Source organism: Bombus pascuorum, chromosome 9 (assembly GCF_905332965.1).
Source record: "Bombus pascuorum chromosome 9, iyBomPasc1.1, whole genome shotgun sequence".
NCBI classification, from domain to species: Eukaryota; Metazoa; Arthropoda; class Insecta; order Hymenoptera; family Apidae; genus Bombus; species Bombus pascuorum.
In genome coordinates, this window is record NC_083496.1 from 600,521 (window position 1) to 621,347 (window position 20,827).

The 20,827-nt window shown below is 25.2% G+C and overlaps 8 protein-coding genes across 14 annotated transcripts in view; 4 read left to right on the plus strand and 4 right to left on the minus strand.

Annotated features, from left to right (window-relative positions):
* The window catches only part of LOC132910520 (cyclin-dependent kinase 10), a 39,812-nt gene extending 20,281 nt beyond the window's left edge, over positions 1-19,531 (plus strand). The window contains exon 7 of the mRNA XM_060966285.1: positions 19,519-19,531. The gene's annotated coding sequence lies outside the window, so the exon portion shown is untranslated. The remainder of the gene's footprint in view (positions 1-19,518) is intronic.
* On the minus strand, positions 624-2,619 carry LOC132910521 (phosphorylated adapter RNA export protein). The gene is made up of 4 exons (XM_060966287.1): positions 2,479-2,619; positions 1,605-2,220; positions 1,262-1,537; positions 624-1,194 (listed from the first exon to the last, which is right to left on the minus strand). Exons 1-4 carry the CDS (start codon positions 2,527-2,529, stop codon positions 929-931), a joined length of 1,209 nt encoding a protein of 402 aa, XP_060822270.1. The 5' UTR covers positions 2,530-2,619; the 3' UTR covers positions 624-928.
* LOC132910523 (probable oligoribonuclease) lies at positions 2,645-4,785 on the plus strand. 2 transcript variants are annotated; one of them, XM_060966293.1, is made up of 5 exons: positions 2,645-2,710; positions 3,734-3,813; positions 3,885-4,046; positions 4,136-4,359; positions 4,437-4,785. In XM_060966293.1, exons 2-5 carry the CDS (start codon positions 3,754-3,756, stop codon positions 4,552-4,554), a joined length of 564 nt encoding a protein of 187 aa, XP_060822276.1. In that variant the 5' UTR covers positions 2,645-2,710; positions 3,734-3,753; the 3' UTR covers positions 4,555-4,785. The 2 variants fall into 2 exon arrangements, with proteins under 2 accessions (XP_060822276.1, XP_060822275.1); XM_060966292.1 differs by lacking the exon at positions 2,645-2,710 and adding an exon at positions 3,253-3,403.
* LOC132910525 (uncharacterized) lies at positions 5,220-6,748 on the plus strand. 3 transcript variants are annotated; one of them, XM_060966296.1, is made up of 4 exons: positions 5,220-5,298; positions 5,941-6,209; positions 6,300-6,401; positions 6,480-6,748. In XM_060966296.1, the coding sequence occupies exons 2-4, from the start codon at positions 5,961-5,963 to the stop codon at positions 6,609-6,611; spliced, it is 483 nt and encodes a 160-aa protein (XP_060822279.1). In that variant the 5' UTR covers positions 5,220-5,298; positions 5,941-5,960; the 3' UTR covers positions 6,612-6,748. The 3 variants fall into 3 exon arrangements, with proteins under 3 accessions (XP_060822279.1, XP_060822278.1, XP_060822280.1); XM_060966295.1 differs by lacking the exon at positions 5,220-5,298 and adding an exon at positions 5,501-5,646; XM_060966297.1 differs by lacking the exon at positions 5,220-5,298 and adding an exon at positions 5,659-5,710.
* Positions 6,856-8,925, minus strand: LOC132910522 (exosome complex component RRP42). Of its 3 annotated transcripts, none has more exons than XM_060966289.1 (6): positions 8,673-8,925; positions 8,375-8,571; positions 8,031-8,196; positions 7,754-7,948; positions 7,443-7,598; positions 6,856-7,032 (listed from the first exon to the last, which is right to left on the minus strand). In XM_060966289.1, the coding sequence occupies exons 1-6, from the start codon at positions 8,727-8,729 to the stop codon at positions 7,006-7,008; spliced, it is 798 nt and encodes a 265-aa protein (XP_060822272.1). In that variant the 5' UTR covers positions 8,730-8,925; the 3' UTR covers positions 6,856-7,005. The 3 variants fall into 3 exon arrangements, with proteins under 3 accessions (XP_060822272.1, XP_060822271.1, XP_060822273.1); XM_060966288.1 differs by having other exon boundaries at positions 6,856-7,021; positions 8,673-8,924; XM_060966290.1 differs by having other exon boundaries at positions 6,856-7,021; positions 8,375-8,567; positions 8,673-8,883.
* On the minus strand, positions 8,740-11,170 carry LOC132910526 (outer dynein arm-docking complex subunit 4). 2 transcript variants are annotated; one of them, XM_060966299.1, is made up of 3 exons: positions 10,880-11,170; positions 9,395-9,716; positions 8,740-8,885 (listed from the first exon to the last, which is right to left on the minus strand). In XM_060966299.1, exons 1-2 carry the CDS (start codon positions 11,036-11,038, stop codon positions 9,414-9,416), a joined length of 462 nt encoding a protein of 153 aa, XP_060822282.1. In that variant the 5' UTR covers positions 11,039-11,170; the 3' UTR covers positions 8,740-8,885; positions 9,395-9,413. The 2 variants fall into 2 exon arrangements, with proteins under 2 accessions (XP_060822282.1, XP_060822281.1); XM_060966298.1 differs by lacking the exon at positions 8,740-8,885 and having other exon boundaries at positions 9,272-9,716.
* Positions 16,578-17,828, minus strand: LOC132910527 (NADH dehydrogenase [ubiquinone] 1 alpha subcomplex subunit 12). Its single transcript, XM_060966300.1, has 3 exons — positions 17,493-17,828; positions 17,179-17,261; positions 16,578-16,914 (listed from the first exon to the last, which is right to left on the minus strand). Exons 1-3 carry the CDS (start codon positions 17,594-17,596, stop codon positions 16,673-16,675), a joined length of 429 nt encoding a protein of 142 aa, XP_060822283.1. The 5' UTR covers positions 17,597-17,828; the 3' UTR covers positions 16,578-16,672.
* On the plus strand, positions 18,854-20,589 carry LOC132910524 (uncharacterized). The gene is made up of 2 exons (XM_060966294.1): positions 18,854-19,947; positions 20,243-20,589. Exons 1-2 carry the CDS (start codon positions 19,700-19,702, stop codon positions 20,496-20,498), a joined length of 504 nt encoding a protein of 167 aa, XP_060822277.1. The 5' UTR covers positions 18,854-19,699; the 3' UTR covers positions 20,499-20,589.
* Positions 20,590-20,827: the final 238 nt, after the last annotated feature.

Genomic DNA, 20,827 nt, shown 5'->3' on the forward strand with positions numbered 1-20,827 from the left:
GCAATGATATGTGAAACAAATATATTAAATTGTGGTACTGATCTATAAAATTGGTAAAGCAAAAAGCAGTTAATACGTTTAAAATTATATGACCATATAACCAATGCATTTAATACAAAATTGGAATTTTAAACATCCAACTACATAAAATTTTTAAATAATTCAGTCTTATTTTACTTGATTTTTAACAGTGAATCTATCTTAATAATAAAATAATTAAATAGCTATTTATATGAAATATATAATCATGTTACTACATTTAAAAGAATTTAACCAATATCAAGGTATTTTAATTAAATTTCATAAATTTATATATTGTATAACATTGATAAGCAAAGAAACAAATTATTATGCACATAATATTTAAAGTAAAATTTTGTACATGAGATAAGTCGTTTAATATATTATACAAAGTACAAATGATCTAATATTTATTTCCATAGTGACTTTTATGTACAAAAAACAATCTTCAACAATGAAAATTTCATAAAAATGGTGTAACACAAATATTTATATATTATGTTACTGTAATTTCTATGAAACTTCATTTTTGTTACGTCTCTTACATTTTTTTACATCTATCTTAATAATAAATAGAAATGTGTCAAATGAAACATAAAAAAAAGAGTATACAAATATTTTTTGTTTTTCAAAGTTTGAGAAAATAACAAAGTATATTACCATAATATGTACATTTGATAAATTATTTTATCACAATGTGGAACGTCGTTGCAATAGATTTGGACTGATCATGATTATTTGATCATGCCCACAAATTTTATCTGTGTATACTGTAGGCAAACGTACAAATTACATGAACTGTATTCACATAATCTATGTATATAGATGTTTTGTAAAGATTAGAACTTTTCTCAATTTTGTACAAATTATTTGCGCAATACATTTGTTACAAAGAAATTATAATATTTTAAAGTACTTCCATACTGTCTATGTCTATTCCAATATCAAGGAAATCGTCTCCATAACTTTGAACATGCCTTTGTACAAGTGGATGCTCTGAATGATCTGGATCATCTGTTACAGGACTAGGTGGCGGATTAGTCATTGTCCGATCAGAATCAACTGGCATTCTATCCATACCTTCTCCACGTCTTAATCTTGCTTCTTCTGCTATTTCTCTTGTGGAAAGTTCTGCTTTTGTTAGTAAGGCAGGAAGATCTTTTTCTGAACCATCTATAATAAACATTAAAAATAGTTTTATTAAGAAAGAATTCTTCTTATCATATAACAAATAACTTACTTTCTAAACACTTTATTAATTCTTGTGCTTTCTGTCTTCTTGCAACGGCATCAGCTTTCCTTTGTTCAGCATGTTCTTTTTTATCATAATAAAAGATCTCACTTATTTTTTCTCGTGGGATATGTTCATCATTTTTTACTAACCACAAATATACACCTCCTGCAGTTCTTCTTCTAGATCCATTCATTATTAACATACCACCCCCTTCTTCAATCTTTTTAGTTTTTTGAAAGAAATCAATGGCTTTTTCTTTACCAATTATATCTACAATCCGCCCTACAAAGTGTACAAGTTTAAATAACTATATACATACATTAATTTAAGGTAGCAACAAATTTCTTACTTATAAGAAGATCCTTTTTCTCACTAAGTTTTGATGTTATGTCAGTAGCCACATCTGAATCAGTTGATTCAACTGTTGTACTTAAATCCGCTATTTTTCTAGCAGCTCCTTTTTGATTATCTATGTCCATCGAATTACGTTTCTTTCCTAATCTCAATTTAACATTAGTTCTATCAGAATTTGTCCTTTTATTTGTTAGCCTTCTTTCCACATCCTTTTCATCTTCTGAGCTATTATTATTGCGGTGCTCCATATTCCAAGTCCTATTAAAAGAATAACGGCGTGGAATGTTATAATTCTCAACACTACGATCTTGATTCTGTTTTTTAGTTACACCACATAATATTAGATTTTCTGTTAAAGTTTCTTCTTGTAACTGAGGACACCATATTTTATATTTATCATTTTTATCTGACCAATTTTTTGTCATATTTCTAGATCGTTTCAGTTTTAATTTAGGTCTTTTACTTTTAATATGTCCAGAATCTGAATCAGAATCACTTTCAGAATCTGGAGAATCATCAGACTCATCGCTATAGCCCATTTTTACATTTTCTTCTTTATTTGGAACTGCATGAGGTCTTTTTAGGACATTATATGTTTCGATATCGCTTGCCTAGATAAAAATATATTATAATAATTAACAAATATACTTCATCGTCATAAAAATAACTTTTACATTTAATATTTAAAAAAATGCTTTTAAGAAATATAGTATCACAGCTGCAAAGTCTAGAAAATTTATTTTATTCAAATAATATATTTCATTTGAAATAATTTTAATTCAACTATGAATTTTATCATTAGAACGCAATGTCTTTATGGTTATAATAGGTTAGACTCCTGTCAAATATAAACTTTTACAATATTTCACCTCATCATCTATAACTTCACCATCTTCAAGTTCTAAAGGTTCTGCTTCCATAGTATTTTTCTCAAAAACTACGATTTCTTTAACAAATAATTATTGAATAAAATTATGGTCATCCAATAATTCCAAAGGAGTCTTTTTTCTATGAAATCTTAACGATAGTTTTTTCACAATTCCGTCATTGCCGCCACCACTGCTGTGTATTCTCTGCTTTTCTGTTTAGTGGTTTCTATAGGTCAATTTGATTCTATTTTATCAGGTTTTACATATATAAGATTTTCTAATGCGAAGATAAATTTAAATCAGCCTAATAATCCTGATTTTACTAACATAGAATTGAGAAAGTTTGAATTTTTTACTGTAAATTTTATATATTACTTACTAAAATAATTTAATAGAATTTATTTTAAAAAATTACATATACTGTAAATTTGAATTTGTTCTTTTAGTAAATTAACTATATTTTTTATAATTTTTTTACAAAACGTCCAAATATTTTATATCAAAATCTTTTTATATTATGAATTTATAAACATTTTTTCTTATATTTCTAATAGAAAAAGTTGAAAAAGGTAATAAGTAAATAATAAGTAATACTCTGTTATATACGATTAACAACAAAATAGGAATTGAATTTCACTATACTGCACTAATTTGTAATTATCTTTCGATAGTAAATTTTGTTATATCTACCATTACTAATATCTCTATATAGTTGAATTTTATACACTTGCATGTGCTTTCTGTGATCTCTTCCTCGTAGTTTGGAATTCATACATTTTACAAACTTCGTCTATTAAAACGCATGATACGATATATGAAATTGAAATAGATTAAAATTTATTAAAAATGAAGACGATTTTTGCATATTGTTTGAAATGGTCAAAAAATTGCCTTCGAATAACTGTTCCTCGTTATTTCCATACTGGTAATCTGAACTTTGTATACTTGTATCATCCTCAATGTAGTTTATTTATTACAAATTTTACTATGAACAATTTATTAAATTTGGAATAAATACCTCAAAAATATAATACAATAAATAATGTAATAATCAATGTGCATAAAAACAAATTCGCTATTTTTAAAATATTTTTACAATTATATTTTAGCAACGAAAAAACATTTAAAATTTAGAATTTTATAATAGAAAGGAACAAATTTAATATATTCAATAATTTATTCAATGATTATTATTGCAAAAAAATTATAATTTTCTCCATATATTCTAAAACTAATGAAAAATTTCTTTGAACAGCTAAATCATCTGTTCTATTCATGAATACAAATATGGGAAAAAGTAATTTGAATGATTACATTGTTTGGTTAGATATGGAAGTATGTTAATACCATTAAATAATTTTACGCTATAGAATACGTTCTTCTATATTACGTTACATATATTTCAGATGAGTGGCCTTGATGTAAATACATCTAAAATCTTGGAAATAGCATGCTTAGTCACTAATAAAGATTTAAAAGTTGTAAGCAGGGATTTAAACATTATTATACATCAGCCAGATGAAATATTAAACAATATGAATGACTGGTGCTTGGCAACTCATCAAAAAGTAAACATTCTAAATAAATTTGTAACAGAGGTGGCTAGATTCAATAATGATATACAAACTTTTATAAGGTATATTTTTTATATTTCTAGACAGGATTAATCAATGAGTCCCGTTTAAGTAGAACTACAGTAGAAAATGCTGAACAGATTGTACTAAAGTATTTAAAAACATATATTGAAGAAGAAGCAACATGCCCACTAGCAGGAAGCTCAGTTTATGTAGATCGCATGTTTTTGTATAAATATATGCCATTAGTTAATAATTATTTACATTATAGAATTATTGATACTTCTACTATTAAAGAATTAATTAAGTAAGTATTAGGAATATTTCTTTTTACATTATATTTTATATATCTAATGAAATAGTACATAATTATTTTAATTTCAGGAGATGGAATATAAATGTACCTACCTTTAAAAAAGATCATGTTCATAGAGCATTGCCTGATGTAAAAGAAAGTATAAGAGAATTACAATATTATAAAGATCATATATTCAATCTATGATATATTAGAAGTTAATATGATCATGAATTTTATTTTACAAAAGTAACAATCAATAATATCAAAATAATAAACAAACAGTACAATTTGATAATAATTAACAAATGTCAAAGATAATAGAAAACTGTGTATTGCAACGTAAAATATTTTAATTACCAAGGTTAATGCTTGGATTTAATTATTTAAATACACATTTAACAGTTTAATAAACATTGTGTAATATGTTAATGCCAACTTTATCTCTTCAAAAGTACAAAATGTATTTATTGAAATATATATACATAACTTCCAGATTTTATTAATTATCATTCTAACTTTTATTTACTCATGGAAATTTTATGATTAATAAAGTTTATTTGTTTATAACCTATTTTGTAATGCCCTGATACCTTGTAAAATATTAAATATAAATAAAAAATAAAATTGTAAAAACTAAGAATTTTATAAAATAATTTTCTTCTATGTAGTTTGTAAACATAAAAGATGGTAATCAGAAATTTCAGTTCATAAAAGGCATTATATTTTTTATGTACATTGTAAACACATATTTAATTACATTAATTAATTTATAAAAAATTAATTAAATAGAATATCATTATAATATATCTATTTAAGTCAAACTTAAATTTAAGGCATTAGTACAAGCAAGAGGATATTTATATAATGTAAAATATCATGAATGATGAAAAAAATATGTCAAAGTAAAATACATTAAAAGAATTCGAATCTGCGCTGCAAATGTTATTGGTAAATACCAAACTATGAGATAAACATTATAAACATACTAATTGTTTCTTCCTTTTAAAATTTGAATATTGAACATGTAGATTATTAACTGTTTGGTCGTAAAACTGCATGTCAACTAAATATCTCAAGTTCTATCACTGATAAAAACTTTATTTAAAATCAGGTTTACGTTTCTTCGAGTTCTTTCTTGGTAAACTGCATATGTATATCATACTGACTGTCATGTAATGTAATGCGCATGCTTGTTAAAGAAATCAAAGGTTATATTCAGTCGTATATAATATGATATAATTTGCGGTTAACTTTCATAGGATATAAGTATAGTTTTTAATATATTTCAACAATTACGTAAGTACAATTGATTATTTTGTGTATTTTGTATAGTTTTTATTATAATAGTTATATTATAAATGTATGTAATCTCCTGTATGCTTTAATTTTTATATAAGTTAAATTGGTATTATGTACATATTTTATACGTGCGATTTTATATAAATATCAGGTTTTGCTTTTCTTCATATTTTGTATTTTAAATATATAAATATACAAACATGTAAATATAAAAGTATAAATATATAAATATAAAAATATATTCTCAATATTTTACAATTATTTGGCTATTACATCATTACAATTTTATAGTTTCAGTTAATTTGTTTACAATGGCATCTTCACGTACTGGTGGTGTAAAACCAATGAGTATTGGTGGACGTTTAGTGCGCGAAAGAGAACGTTTGATTGGTATGACGGAAGAAGAACGTGCATGGAGAATTCGGTATCTTAAAAGCCAGATTCTTGCACCAGAAGAGCCATTAGACACAAAGGAATATCGTAGGCAACTTTATAATCCACTTCGAAGATTCTATAGAGCACCTTTAGATGTTTTTCAAAGATTATTAACTCCTGTTTTGGTAAAAGAATAAAACTTTTAGCTAGATCATATATCAAAAGTAATTTTATTAGTTGATACTATTTTTGTTTGATATTATATTTAATTATAGGGTAGTAATGGTGCAATGGTTGTACGTTATGTCACAGCAAAATGTTTCATGGGCATTTTTATGATTTATGGCGCATGGTATTACTTCAAATATAACACAAGCGTAAGAAATAATTTTTCAGTATATCGCAAATGAAACATCTAGATATTACGTATCATACCAAAATATTTATTTTCATAGAATTGGACACGACAATCTGGTTGGGCAGTGAGACCCACACGTGACACAAGATTTCCAGGAGATAAAGATTACAAAGGTCTTGAGAAACCAAAAACTTTTGCTACATATGGTTTTGAGAATTCTCCCATATAAGAATTATTGTAATTACTATTAAGTAGTATCTGAACATAATAAAATAATGATTCAAGATATATTGTATGTTTTATGTTTCTTTATTATAATTTTTTATTTATTGTCCTTTCTTTAAATAAAATATCTTGTTTATTTCACTTACAAATTGTCCACTTGTACAGATTTAATAGATTGAAAATACATATAAAAAAGAAAATGCTATTTAAAAGACATGAGATATAAGAATAACAAAAAATTCAATACATTTATGCGTAAAATTAAATTATATTTAGGATTAAAGGTATACTTATATTTATTACAAATATTTATCTAAGAAATCCTAATATTTGTCTTCGTTGTCCAAGTTGACTTTCTTTTTTCAGTGCTTTCATAAGACTTTCATTTAATTGCAATCCTATATCTTTACCCATCTGGAAACATACTTTTGTTACTTTTGATATATATACATATTCAAGATGTGGTGGAATGCATGGTACAACTAGATGATATCAACATTGTATATAACATTTTTTTCGCGAAATTTTTTCGAGTTTGGATATATATAGACAAGAAATAGTCTAGTACATTTGTAGTTAATTATTAATGTACTTAGTATTAGTCTAGTATAAATTCACATGTACTTAACGAATTAACGATTTTTCAAATTTCATTTTCTTGAAAACAATGGTTCAAATGAGAAAATTTCATGCTATATTTTTTATTTGCTTTTGCACGTAAAATAATTTCTTACTGCACTTACTATTTCTTATTGTTGTACCACGCACCCTATTAAACCTTGCACATATATGTGTATAGGATTAATTTATTTACAATAAATAACAATATAATTACTTGCAACATTTTGATAAAGGTATTAGACTGAATGCTCCCATAACCCAACTTAATCACTGATGAAACTTTACCATTTGGTAATACAGACATGACAATACTACTTGCACTACATACTTCTTCTTCCAAGGTTGGATCCACGATATAATTATCACCAATCTGTAGAAAAATTTAAATAATAGCCTAAACTATGCATGTATATATATACAAACATTTGATAGTTTCCATATTTCAAATTCAATATAAAATTCTTTTTTTTAATATTTATAATATAAAAATTATGAAATATATAATATCAATTGATAGAAACATACTTTGCACAGTGTAACAATAATTGGATAATTGCTGGTATCTAATTGTATACAGTCATAAGCATCATCTGATAATTCAATATCTGGTTCTCCACCATCCAGAGTAGCAGCTGTAATTTTTGGTATTTCTGTACTATTTAATGCAGCCTTAACCGTAATTCCTACTGCATCAAAAAGATTGCCACCACACTGAAGAATCTATGTATATACATTATGTATATGTAAAATATTTAAATTATTGTTCTTATAATATTTATTTAAATGTATAAACACTATTTACCAAAATATCAACATATATTTTCCAACATTTCTTATGAGGTAAAATACATAATGTTCTTAAATCAAAAGCATTACGCGTTTGATAAGCAGCTGTTAAAATGTTACTTATTTCAGTTGCTAAATCATCACCACCTTTTCCTTCAAATGCTGGAGTTGCAGTAGCAGAACTGAAACATAATACGCAATATGAAATAAATAGCATATATTTATCTTTTTAACTACTATAAAATTATCTATTTAATTTTCATATTAAAAATATAAAGGATTTCACTTTATAAAATAATTACTTGGACATTAGTAAAGTATATCAAATATTCAATAACTACTATGAGAAGCATTACATACCAATCAACAAAAAATTCTAATTTTCCTTCATTTGATCTGTCAGCGTGAGGTACATCAAGTTCTATTTTAATGCCAACAAGAATATCCGTATTTCCTATGCGTAATCTTGCTGATCCATGTGTTTGTGGCATTAATTTAGTTTCAATTTCCATTGATCGATATTCGCATCGTTGCCTACCATCATTTCTAAAGTCTGCCTTATGATTATAAAATCGTAAAAATATGACAAAATAACTTTTAGTATAAAAATAAATATGTGTAAATATATATATATATGTAGATTCTTATATTAACTTACATCTATTCCATGGAGAATGAAAGTCTTTTCACCGGAACTTAAAACAGTTTCTGCCATTATAAAATACTCCGTTTTTACGAATAAATTTCAATATGCTTTTATATTAGCATTCAAACAGAGAAAGGGAATATAATAAATAGTCCTCTCGCCGTAATATTTTGTTGTGTTTTATTATATGTATGTGTGTATATGCAATTAAAGAGACTATCTAACCTACATACAAGTGACACGATTATTGGCTTACTGTATTCTTACTGTAATGGTAATATCAGGTAATATTAATGTAATAAATATACTACCTATTTAATGAAATTATAGAATTACGAAAAATATTAAATACGTTGATGACATTAAATATGTTTATTTAATTATTAAGGAAAGAAAAATTAATTTATTTATAATTAAACAAATTGATTTATAAACTATATAATATATCTCACTATCACTAGTTTATATATGAAACATTCATTATAAAAGAATAATGTTACTTATATTCAGTATAAATAAATAAATAAATAAATAAATAAATGAATATGTATATAATATGTATGTACGTATAAAATTTTTTCTACATTTCTACGTTATATTTTAAGTATATATAAATTTTTTATTGCACATATTTGTAAACATATTTAACAGTTTCTACCATGGTTGATTAACCGTTAAACTTATAAAAATCGTCGATTTAAAAAGGTGTTATTTCAAGTATTCTGTATAATTACGTTTTTATGATAGAAACATTCAATTTTTACGTAGTATATTTTGTATCGCATTTTTCGCTTTTTGAACACCGAGGCGGAAATGTCCGTATTCTGGACGTATTCCCATGCCACGGTAATAATATACAAGACTCATTTCAAAATCACCAATGCAGTATAAAGCTTCTGCTTTGCAATATATTGCGTTAGCCATGCTGACATTTTTCATTTTATATTGTAATGCGTTCTCAGCATCTTGTAGTGCTTTTTGGGGCTCTCCTAATAAAAGATGACATTTACTTCGTGCTATTAATGCATTGTTATCATTTGGCTCAAGATCTAATGCCTGGTAGAGAAGAGTAATATTAATTATATGATGTAATTATATTGTGCTCAAAATATAGTGTGAAAAACAAACAGTTAACAGATATATATAAATATTTCGTGTGTAATAATTTTTAATGAAGGATGGTATGTATATATGTATACTTTATTAATTATCTTTTATTATTTTGTATAATATCTAATAAGATGAAGATATTAGAGAATTGCACTATAATGGAAAAATGATATATTTTGTATCTTTTAAACGTTAATTGATAAAGACAATTATTAATAATTTGCTATTTCTATTATAATACAAACAGTTTTATCTACTATTAATTAATTTTGTTCAACTTATTAAATGAAATGTATGTTACAGTAAAAGTATTAATTAAATGAATATATAAATTTATTATGTATTATCAATGTATGTTTAATATTTCACAATGTTGTGATAAGTAAATGTATTTACAAACAATGAAATTAAAATTTTTATTAATAATTTTGCACATAAATGCTACATACATATTCTTTAGTAAATTGACTAGTAGGTATGTTTATGTAAATGTTTAATAACAAGAATAATTGATAAAAGTACGATGTTATAATATTAATATGAGCTTCTCGATCGATTTTTGTTTGACCTTTGATTAGATTCTTAATTTTTTCTTAAATGCTATTTTTTTAATGATGTTACTATAATGATGTACTAAATATCTACATACATATCTTTAAAAAAAAATGCGAGATATAAAATAAATATAATAAATAAAGATAATAATACAGAAACTAATATAATATTTTACTGTATCCTAATTTCATTCTTAATTATATTATAGAAAACAAATTTTTATTTACTTTTCCAAAGATCGGTTAAACTCATATAATAATATTATTAAAACAGAATACCTTCCGAAATCAATTACACGACTTTAAACAGACGTTATGAATCAGTGTAACGTTTATGTTTAATGCAATTTTTATAGAATGTAAATATACAAAATATATCATAAGAGAAATATTTACATATAATAAATACTAAACATTTTAGATTAATTTTTATGCAACTTGAAATTCCTTTGCAATTGGAAAATGGGGGGCGGGGGGGGGATAGCAAAACATCAAAAGATGAAAATATAATTACATACATACATATATCCGATTAAAAAGAGAATTAAAAAGAACCTTGTTGATACAATTCATTGCGACTTTAACATCACCAATTCGCATTTCACGTAATCCTAAAGCCAACATAGTTCTGGGCCCAGTGTCTTCTGGCAATTGTAAATTACGATCCTGTTTCTGCTTTATTTTTAACGATTGTTTAATATCTTTGGTTCCCATATTTACCGCGGCAGCGCGATCCTTATCAGTGTATACTTCTTCCTGGTGGTAAGTACCATTATTTAGGCGGCGTCATTTCTTTTTCTTTTGAATGTTCATTTCTGATTCGACTGACAGTTTATTGGATTTACTCTCCCGTTGCTTTTTATTATTTTTCCTATCTTTTTTATTACCATTAATGTGACTTTCTTTATCGTCATTATCGATGGACTCTTTGTCGGGGCAGGTTCCCAGAGATGGGACCTTATCGAAATTTTCCGATTCTTCGAACTGTTTCAAATTTGAAACGCTTTCTGCGGCCGCTCGCACGTAGCTTTGCAATAGATCATGGTGATGTATCGTTGGATTCAGTATACCCATAATCTTCGAATCAATATCATCTTGGGTATTCGTAATTTCTGATACAAGTACTTCACCCATCGTTGGTTACTTTATTTTACGTTTGATCTTGAACTAATTTTCCTCTTTTTTAAAGATGAAATAATGTTGGAAATAAAAGGAAGATTATAATAACGAATACGAGAAGAAAGAAGAATCGCTTTTCGATACTTTTTCTTTATATAATTTATATTCGTCCTTGAATAAAAAATATTTTATGTTAAGAAAATATTAAAAAATATCACTGTGACGATTTTCGGTTCCTTTTTTGTAAATAATAAATGGTAACCGACAGAACGAATTCACTCAGCGCGTTTCATTCACGAAAATAGCTTAGAATGCAAGGTGAGTATGGTACTACTTTGTGTGATTTGCGTGTGGAATAGACGTGTGGTTATCGACACCTTGGTTAGGTGCCTTGTTTCCTTAGAAACAGTCAACAATGCGGGCAAATTCGGTATCTAAAAATCACTGATCGTACGTGTGCAAAGGAATTTCAAGTTACTTTAGTTTGTGTTGTCAGGAAGTATTTATTTAATTCTGTGACATTCAAATTTTATTACTATATATTATTCAAATGTCGTCGGTAGAAATTGATCTTTAAAATTCATAATTGTACAGTATGAAGTTCTGAGTTATTTTAGAAAAGCATTTTTTTACTTCCTGCTTTTTCGTTTAGAATAAAGACTCGTTCATCTTGTAGTTACGTCAAAATTTTTTACTATGTTAGAAATTTGTATTACATTATAAAAGATAAAACAATATATGTATGTCTTATAACTAAATTAATGAGATACAAGGAACTAATACGAGAAAAACTGAAACCTTTTTTAAGCGATTTCTACGGATTCATTGATAAAATCTTCATCAATATTATTTGAAACAATTTAATAAGTTCATGTTAGTAATTATAGTTAGTAAATTCAAAATTTTATTGATTTGCTACGCATTTTTTAAATCATATGTTATTAATTTTTGTATCAATTAAAAATTTCTTTCTTTCATATTTTTAAAAGTAATACCGATTTCATTAAAATCGTTCTTAACAATGGAATTATTTTATAATTCTTATTTAATGTAATCTTAATCATCACTGTTTTTTTATTAACATTAAACATGCTTATTATTATATTTTCTACTACTTGTATAATTTTGTAATAGTTCTTTAACTATAAATATCAGCTAGTAAAAAGATCGATGTGTATTTGTTTCGATGTAATAATATATAGTAAAATTTAAACTGTTGCGGAACAAATTGTTCTGATATTGTAGATATTTCCTTGCTATACAATTATATAAATAAATATAAAAATAAATAAATATATATGTGTACAGGGTGTTAAAAATGATTTGTCATAAGCATCATAGCATTATTCTATATTTCTGGCTTGGTGGAGATTTGCAAAGAAAATAGTCATCAAACTGACCTTGACCCTGAAATTCGTGATTTACGTCAATTTGGCGGTTACTTTTTTTGCAGATCTTCGCTGAGCCAGAGGTATAGAATAACGCTACGTCGCTTACGATAAATTATCTTCGAACACTCTCTATATACATAGGTCTCAGAATAATGTGTGTATTCTCTTTTTAACGGTATAATAAGAGCGTGGTGATCGTAAGTGGTATGGTAAGATATCTTTTTTTATAAAATGAACTGTTTTTTTTTATTATTAATAACAATACAAATATACAATAAATATTATTGTATATTGCTATAAATATTCTTGTTAAAATTAAATTAGTAAAAAGATAGATCGGTAGTTATTGTCCTAGTAAAGTTCGAGAAAATCAATGATAATATTTATTCGATCACAATGTTATATCTGTTAATAGCTCATATGTGTATATTTTTTAATAGTACATGATATTAATAACTTTAAAGAAATAATTCAAACAATAAGCTGACAATTAATACATAATTGTCAGTTTTTAATAGAAAATGTAATAATATTACTTAAAGTATACCGTTTCAATTTATTTTATGTTATAAGCATATGTAAAAGAAAAATAATTTAATCCTACGAAGAAAATATGATTTTGAGTATGTATTTATTTAGTACTTATCAGAATTTCCAATTATACAAAGATAAATTATAATACATTTCAATTCCTTAAACTTAACTTTAAATTTAATATTTTAGCATCTTTCTTGTTTTCTTATATACAATTGGACCAATAGCATACATGGGTTATTAGCGGAGCAAAAGAATTAAAAAGTTACAAGGGTTAAAAATTACTATATAATTTAGACTATTGCAAATAATTTAATAACTCTTGAGCTGATTATTTACTTCTTCACTACACTTCGACACATCAATTCTCATAATTAATTATTCATTTTTAAATGATAATATTTTGAATGATTTCAAATACGTGAAATTAAAAAACTTACTTTATTGTAAAGGTATATGGCCTTATGGTAATTTTCATTTTTTACGTGGACCATCGCTTCATTTACTAACAATTTCTTTTTTATGGAAGCGAGATGTTTTGCTTGTGATATCGCTTTTTGATGATTTACCATATTAATTTAATGCCTACAATGTGTATTTTGTTAAATGTTTAGTTATATGTTATACATATAGATATCCTCTGGTGCGCGAGCAAAAGAGTATAAATCAGAATTATTAATTTTACAGAGAAGCACATATAATATCTAGAATGCAACGTAAGATCAGATGTTAGATTTTGGATATACATATGATTAAAATCTCAACTAATATACTGTATACTATTAGAGTCATAAGCAAAAGACAGCAATGCAGAAAAAGTATTAAATTTATTCTTTTACCCACTCACTTGAGATATATAATCAATTCATGTTTCAGCAAAATATATACAATTTATTATTGTTATAATTATAGAAATAGTTTCGTAAATATAAATTTAATTTTATCTAGTAATTTGTAGTAATTTGTCGTACTTCGAAATTAACCAATCATGAAAAAATTGCAATTTTTCTTTTATGTATGTTATATAAATAAAATAATAGGGAAAATCGAACATTTTTATCAGGATCCAATATGGAAAGAAATTCTTTTCGCTATATTAAAAAGCATCATAAATTATTGAATTTTATTGAATCATAAATTGTGGGGGATTAACAGTTTCTTAAATATTATAGTGCATATTAATAAATAATTCCACTTTATTTTCTTGAAAAGCAATTAAATAAAGGATTCGCTGAACTTAAAATGTATGTATTTAATTTTAATGAACAATTTTTTAGGACGTAATAACTAATAAATTATTCGTTTAAATAGTAACTTTAAACTTGCCAATTTAAAGAATAAAAATATTCCTCTAATAAAGAGACATACATATCTATAAGAGGGAAGATATAAGTAAAAAAAAAAATATATATATAAAATATTTTATTAATATATGATTTGTAGCTCACCCCTAAATTCCGATCTTCATTTGCCAGAACAACCTTATTAATCAGTTGAATTTTATACACATTTGTATATTTAGTACTTGCGAAGTTCATGGGAGATAAATCCCTACTCAAATAAATAACGTAAACTTTCTGAGGCTATCTTTAATTCTTAACTTACGACCGAAACTTTTCCGTCTATACTTTTTGTACTGTCTCCCTACTCTTAGTAATCAAAACTAATCAATATGACAGTAGTAACAAGTAACAAGAATGGCTATTCTTTTAGGACTTTTTCTTTTCTCTAAAATCCGTAGTAGAAATATCAATAAACATATCTCAAGTACTAACTTTCTTATTTTTTAATTATATTCTCTACTAAAAAGTCACAGTCACTAATACAGTCATTTTTTATAAATTAATTTAATATTATCAAGAAATGTTCTTAATTTTTATAAATGTAGGTAAATGTTAATATGTAAAGTATGTATATATATGAAAAAAATGAGCAAGAATTTTACATACAGTAAAGTCTCATTTATTAGCTCCTCATTTATATGAACAAGTTAACGTTGAGCTTTTATTATCCGAACTATAGTCAAACATTATTTCAATTATACACGCACAAACATGTAGTTCGATAATGGATATGTTAATATATACAATCTATATTTTGTATTTAAAAACTATCTGTATGTCAAAGAAGGAGCAATTTAAAATCCTAATACTTCAATTTCACTATTCGAGTTAACAAGAAAAGCTTAATGGAATAATTAGTGAATCTTTACTATAAGGACTGCTCGGTTATCTGAACTGCATTATTTTCCGACTTGTTCGGATAAGCGAGATTGTACCTTTAAATCTTATTTTTCTTTCTTCTAAGAAATCTAATGAATTAAGATAATTTGCTAATTCGCTAATAATGGACTATTACGTATATATATAAGTGTGTGTGTGTATGTATGTAAGCATATATATATGCTTAGCAAATTATTTCCAAGTAAAAATATAATTAAATTATTTGTGTGTCCTCGTAACAGTAATATTATTTTACAGTAATATTTTAAAATAGTAAAATATGATAGTAATTATCAAAATATAATGCAAATTCAAATGATAATTTTCAGATAATTATATTTATTAAATAATTATTATGTAATATAATAAAATATATGTATATATAGAACATATATAATAAAATATAATAGTGATCAAAGTAAAAAAACTAAACTAAAATTTATAAAATATAATCACACAATATTTAACTACAAAGAAAAGCAAAGTACTGTGTCAGTATAATGCCGAAAATAGACATAGCAATAACTGGCAAGTGAGACCAAATATGATTTAGATTTCAAGACGAATATTTTTATTTATATGTAAACATATAGGTTATGTTAAGTTACAATTAGGTCTTAAGATTATATGTTAGCAACTTCATAGTACCCATAAAAGCAGATATAAGGATGTAACACCAAAAGCCCCTCGAGACACGAAAGGGCATATGTCGTGCCGATAAATAATACAATATTTCATTTAACATTAAATTCTGACAATACATATTCGACAGAATTTTTCAAGACTTTATAGTCCCTTAAAAGCCCCTCGAGACACGAAAGGGTATATGTCATGCCGATAAATAATACAATATTTTATTTAACATTAAATTCTGACAATACATATTCGACAGAATTTTTCAAGACTTTATAGTCAGATACAATATTTTCAAGCTACAATAACTCAATTATTGATCATAATTAATAATATATTAAATAAATATAAATATTAAGTTCCATTATATTTATTTACATTTAATTACATATTATCTTTATTATAATTACCCTATGCAAATCTATATTACAAATTACACTGGAAATATATTACTGCGGTGGTTTCCATGGTATAATTTTTGGTTTTGTAGTAGTATAAGGTATGTAAGCTTCATTGGTACCACTTAAATTTGGTTTGTGGTCTGCCATCCACGAATATTTTGGTCGATTAGGATCCTTAGTAGGGATTAAATCAGTTTTATAATGTAGCCATCCAAACCATTCTGCTGGGACTTGAGAACCATCATAATCCATATAAACTTCTTCAGAATATATTACCCATCTATTAGAACCTGTTGTAATGAACATAACAATAACTTTCTAATTACAGATAACTTCGTTGTTTAGTATAATGGTCAACTTTTAATTGTTTATAAATGTAACGTTCTTAAGTTATACTTAATTATATTAAAAAACCTGTGTTTCTTTAAATATATAGTAAGTATATAATATGTATTTATCTTTCTCAGTATATAATAAGTACAATATCTTTTGAAATATTTTACACATTCATACTATAAACAAATAAGAAAAAAATTTTCATTTTTTGAACTTACCAAAAAAGTTTGAATTATCTTCGTAGTACTTGTTGCCATATTTATCCTCACCTACTAAAGTACCAGCTTTTAATTCATCCACTCTATAATGTAATATCACATAATGTTATTTATGATGTTAAATTATTTTTATATGTTTATGTTAAACTTAAAACAGAAAATAAATATCCATAAACTCACAATCATAAATATTTAAAAGATTAGGTTTACTATTATAAAAGAAATTTTCAATTCCATAGATAATTACAAAAAGTATTGACATATATAAATACTATTTAAGAAAATATTATATATAACAATTGTGTTATACTAACCTGTATAATGTGAACAAAGAATTTAAAATACCACCATTTGCTTTTATTGTACGCCAATAATTACAAGCTCTGTCCACTCCGAAAAACTTTGCGATGTTCGCCATGTTTCTAAAGATATTTTTACGTTCCTTACAACACAGTCACATATACCGACTGTGCCTTGCAATTATAAGTACGAATAATACGACATACGACCATAGTAATATCCTTAACTACGCAAAATGAACATCTTTCAGATTAATTATAGTCTACATAATATGTGTTATACGTATTTTGTACAATAGAAATACAAATATCGTTTAGGAACTTTATGTATGTAAGTATTATTTATATATGTTCGATCTTATATAATTTTATAAAGCTTGAATGTTGAATATGATTTTTTAAACAAAGGGTAACAAAATATTTTGTATGAATTTTAAAAATAATTTCATGTTGTTTATATGAAAGAAAAGCTGCTTAATAGCAGATTTACTATCTGATAGCAGTTAATAGTTTAATAGTGAAACGATTAACGTTGTAAGCGCGGGAATTGTTCAAGTTTAATCATACATTTATCTCTAAAAAATTGATGTAAAGTATTTCAGTTTGTTACGTCGATTAATAGAAATACTATAATATTAAATAAGCAACAAAAATGTACTAATAGATATATATACAATAAATTATAATACAGTTTTAAGAAATAAATGAAGATGGAAACAAAATATATGAAACATGTACTAACTCTAGAAAAGATTATAATAGACATTATGCCTCAATATAATAAGAAAAATATATATACATATGTACTTAAGTATGTTTAAAAAGTTATTTTATATGATACATAATTTTAAATATTAAAGATAGACACTATGTATATAAAGTAAATAATGGAACACAAAATTGTGACAAATATCTGTATTTAATTGTCATTTTCAATTATCGGTTTGATATTTTAAGGGTCAAGGTTTAATAATCTGATTCATTAATTAGAATATCATTATGACAATTATTAACTCATTGGTGTTGAGAGTATTCAAAGTTCTATTTTAAATGAAATAAATAGCATTTGAGAATGTTTTAGTATATTATAGCAAAATTTTATCGTTAAATTTTTTAATTAAGATATCTGTGAGATATTAAATTAAAATATTATTTAAAAAATTTTTGGAACTTTTAAATCTTTTAAAGATCGTAAATAGAAAATATATAAATTGATTATTATCATAAAAGCATTTATGTTTAAATGTGTATAGTTATTCTGTACATATTTTTAAAATCACCAGCTCTACAACATGCAAAAATTGGAAATTTCTTACCTTAAACGCAAGGAACTAAGACAAGTTAATACAAAGGTAGGTTGATAAAGAGAAATTATCTCAATAATGTGTGTACGATACTCAATTATGCCAAATACAATGCAATCATCAATGATACAAGTAATGCCTTAGGGAAAAAGAGAAATGGATGACTTTCCTAAATCATGATTGTGTTGAGTGATATACAAGAAACATGAAAACTAGTGCGGCATGTACATCCAAGCAGCCATAAAGCTGGCACGAGGATAATCAGTTCAGACATAAAAATGAGAAAATAGAACATTTGAAGTACTACGTATTAGTAGAAAAATTAGGATATGCAAGTCAAATAGTATAACAATGATCTCATAATAACAGCATTAGAAAATAAACACTGAACAATATCACAAGTAAAATGAAATATTTTCATATTATATTATAATATATAAGTAGTATAGTTTACGTTCATTGATACATATATATTACATAATTATTATACATACTACATTAGCGTCTAATGTATGTTATAATGGTTAGAATAACTATCCATAAGATAAGAAAGTATATACTAAATAAATCAATCTGTTACGCCAAAGAATCTTCTTGTAATAGACATAAAGACTAATATGTAATAAAGTACTATTATTATTATTATTATTTATATAAATTTCTTTTTTAATTTAAAAGAACAAAATTTCTAATTAAATTCATAGTCCGAGATATTTTTTAAATCTTTAAAATAGTAGTTTTGAATGCGTTTGTTTTTTCTTAAATTTTCTATATTCATTTTCAAAATTTTAGTCTAACCATATTGATGTTAATGTAACGAACTATGTTTTATATCAATTAGAAAACATAACACATAATGATTAAATTTAATCGATAGCTTTATATAAAGAAAACGAAGATAGAAACAGATATTTTAGTATGCAAACTGCAACAGTAGAGAAAAGGCGAACTAGATATCAGAAAAAAGCTAACCATGAAGAAAAGCAGAAATATAAGAATAAAATTATTAGTGAAACTGATAAAAAGATCAAACTCGATAAGAGAGAAGTGGAAGCCCCGAGAAAAACTAAAAAGGTATTTGAAGATGTAAAAATGGCATTTATCTCTGCTATAGATCCTTATGACACTCCTTTGCAATGGTGGGAAACAGAACACGTAAGATATGCGTAAGTTATAATTTCTACCGCTTATATTAATTTCTTGTCATTTAATTAAAAATCATTTTGTTCTTTTATAGAATTTATATTACTATAAATTTTTAATATAGATATTACTAATTCTAATCTTTCGTATCTACGTCTAAAAATGTTAGAAACAGAATATTAAATGATACTGTTAAACTACTTGTAACAAATTTATACTAAAATGCAATTATAAATTTTGGACCTGTAATCTCTATTTGCGATATATATAATTTTTACATTATCTTTTAAATCTTATTTATTCATTTGTTATTTCTAGAATAAATTATCCACCGGTAAAATCCCGATTAGAAAAAGTGATGGGAACTCATATCGTACGACTAACTGATCGCAAATACATGTTGCAACTTATGTCCAAGCTCTTGCAGGATCATATGGAGCAACAAGAAACGCGTATCGAGAAGAGAAAGCTGCCATTACCATCGAATATATCTCGCTTATTGAAACTATCTTATAAAACGCTTTCCGAAAAGATGCACGATCCTAAACATCTTAAATTAAAACTTTATGTGTGAAAAAAATTCTAATTATCATGTATTTAAAATTAAATTAAAATTGTAAAATTATATATAATATACAAGATAATAAAATATTCAAAGTACCAAATATCGTGCCACCATATTTCTAGCTGTTATTCTTTTTACAACATATTCTATTAATACATTGAAAAGTATTGTATTACGTTATTAACAAAATTGTAATTTCTAAATAAAGCAATATAAAAAGCAAAAAATTAATAACATTATCTATAGCATGCAATCATGTTAGGAACATTATTAGTTCTGCATTGTGACAAGAAAATAAAAATGTATTTTTATTTTATTGAACCAACCTCTAATTCTAA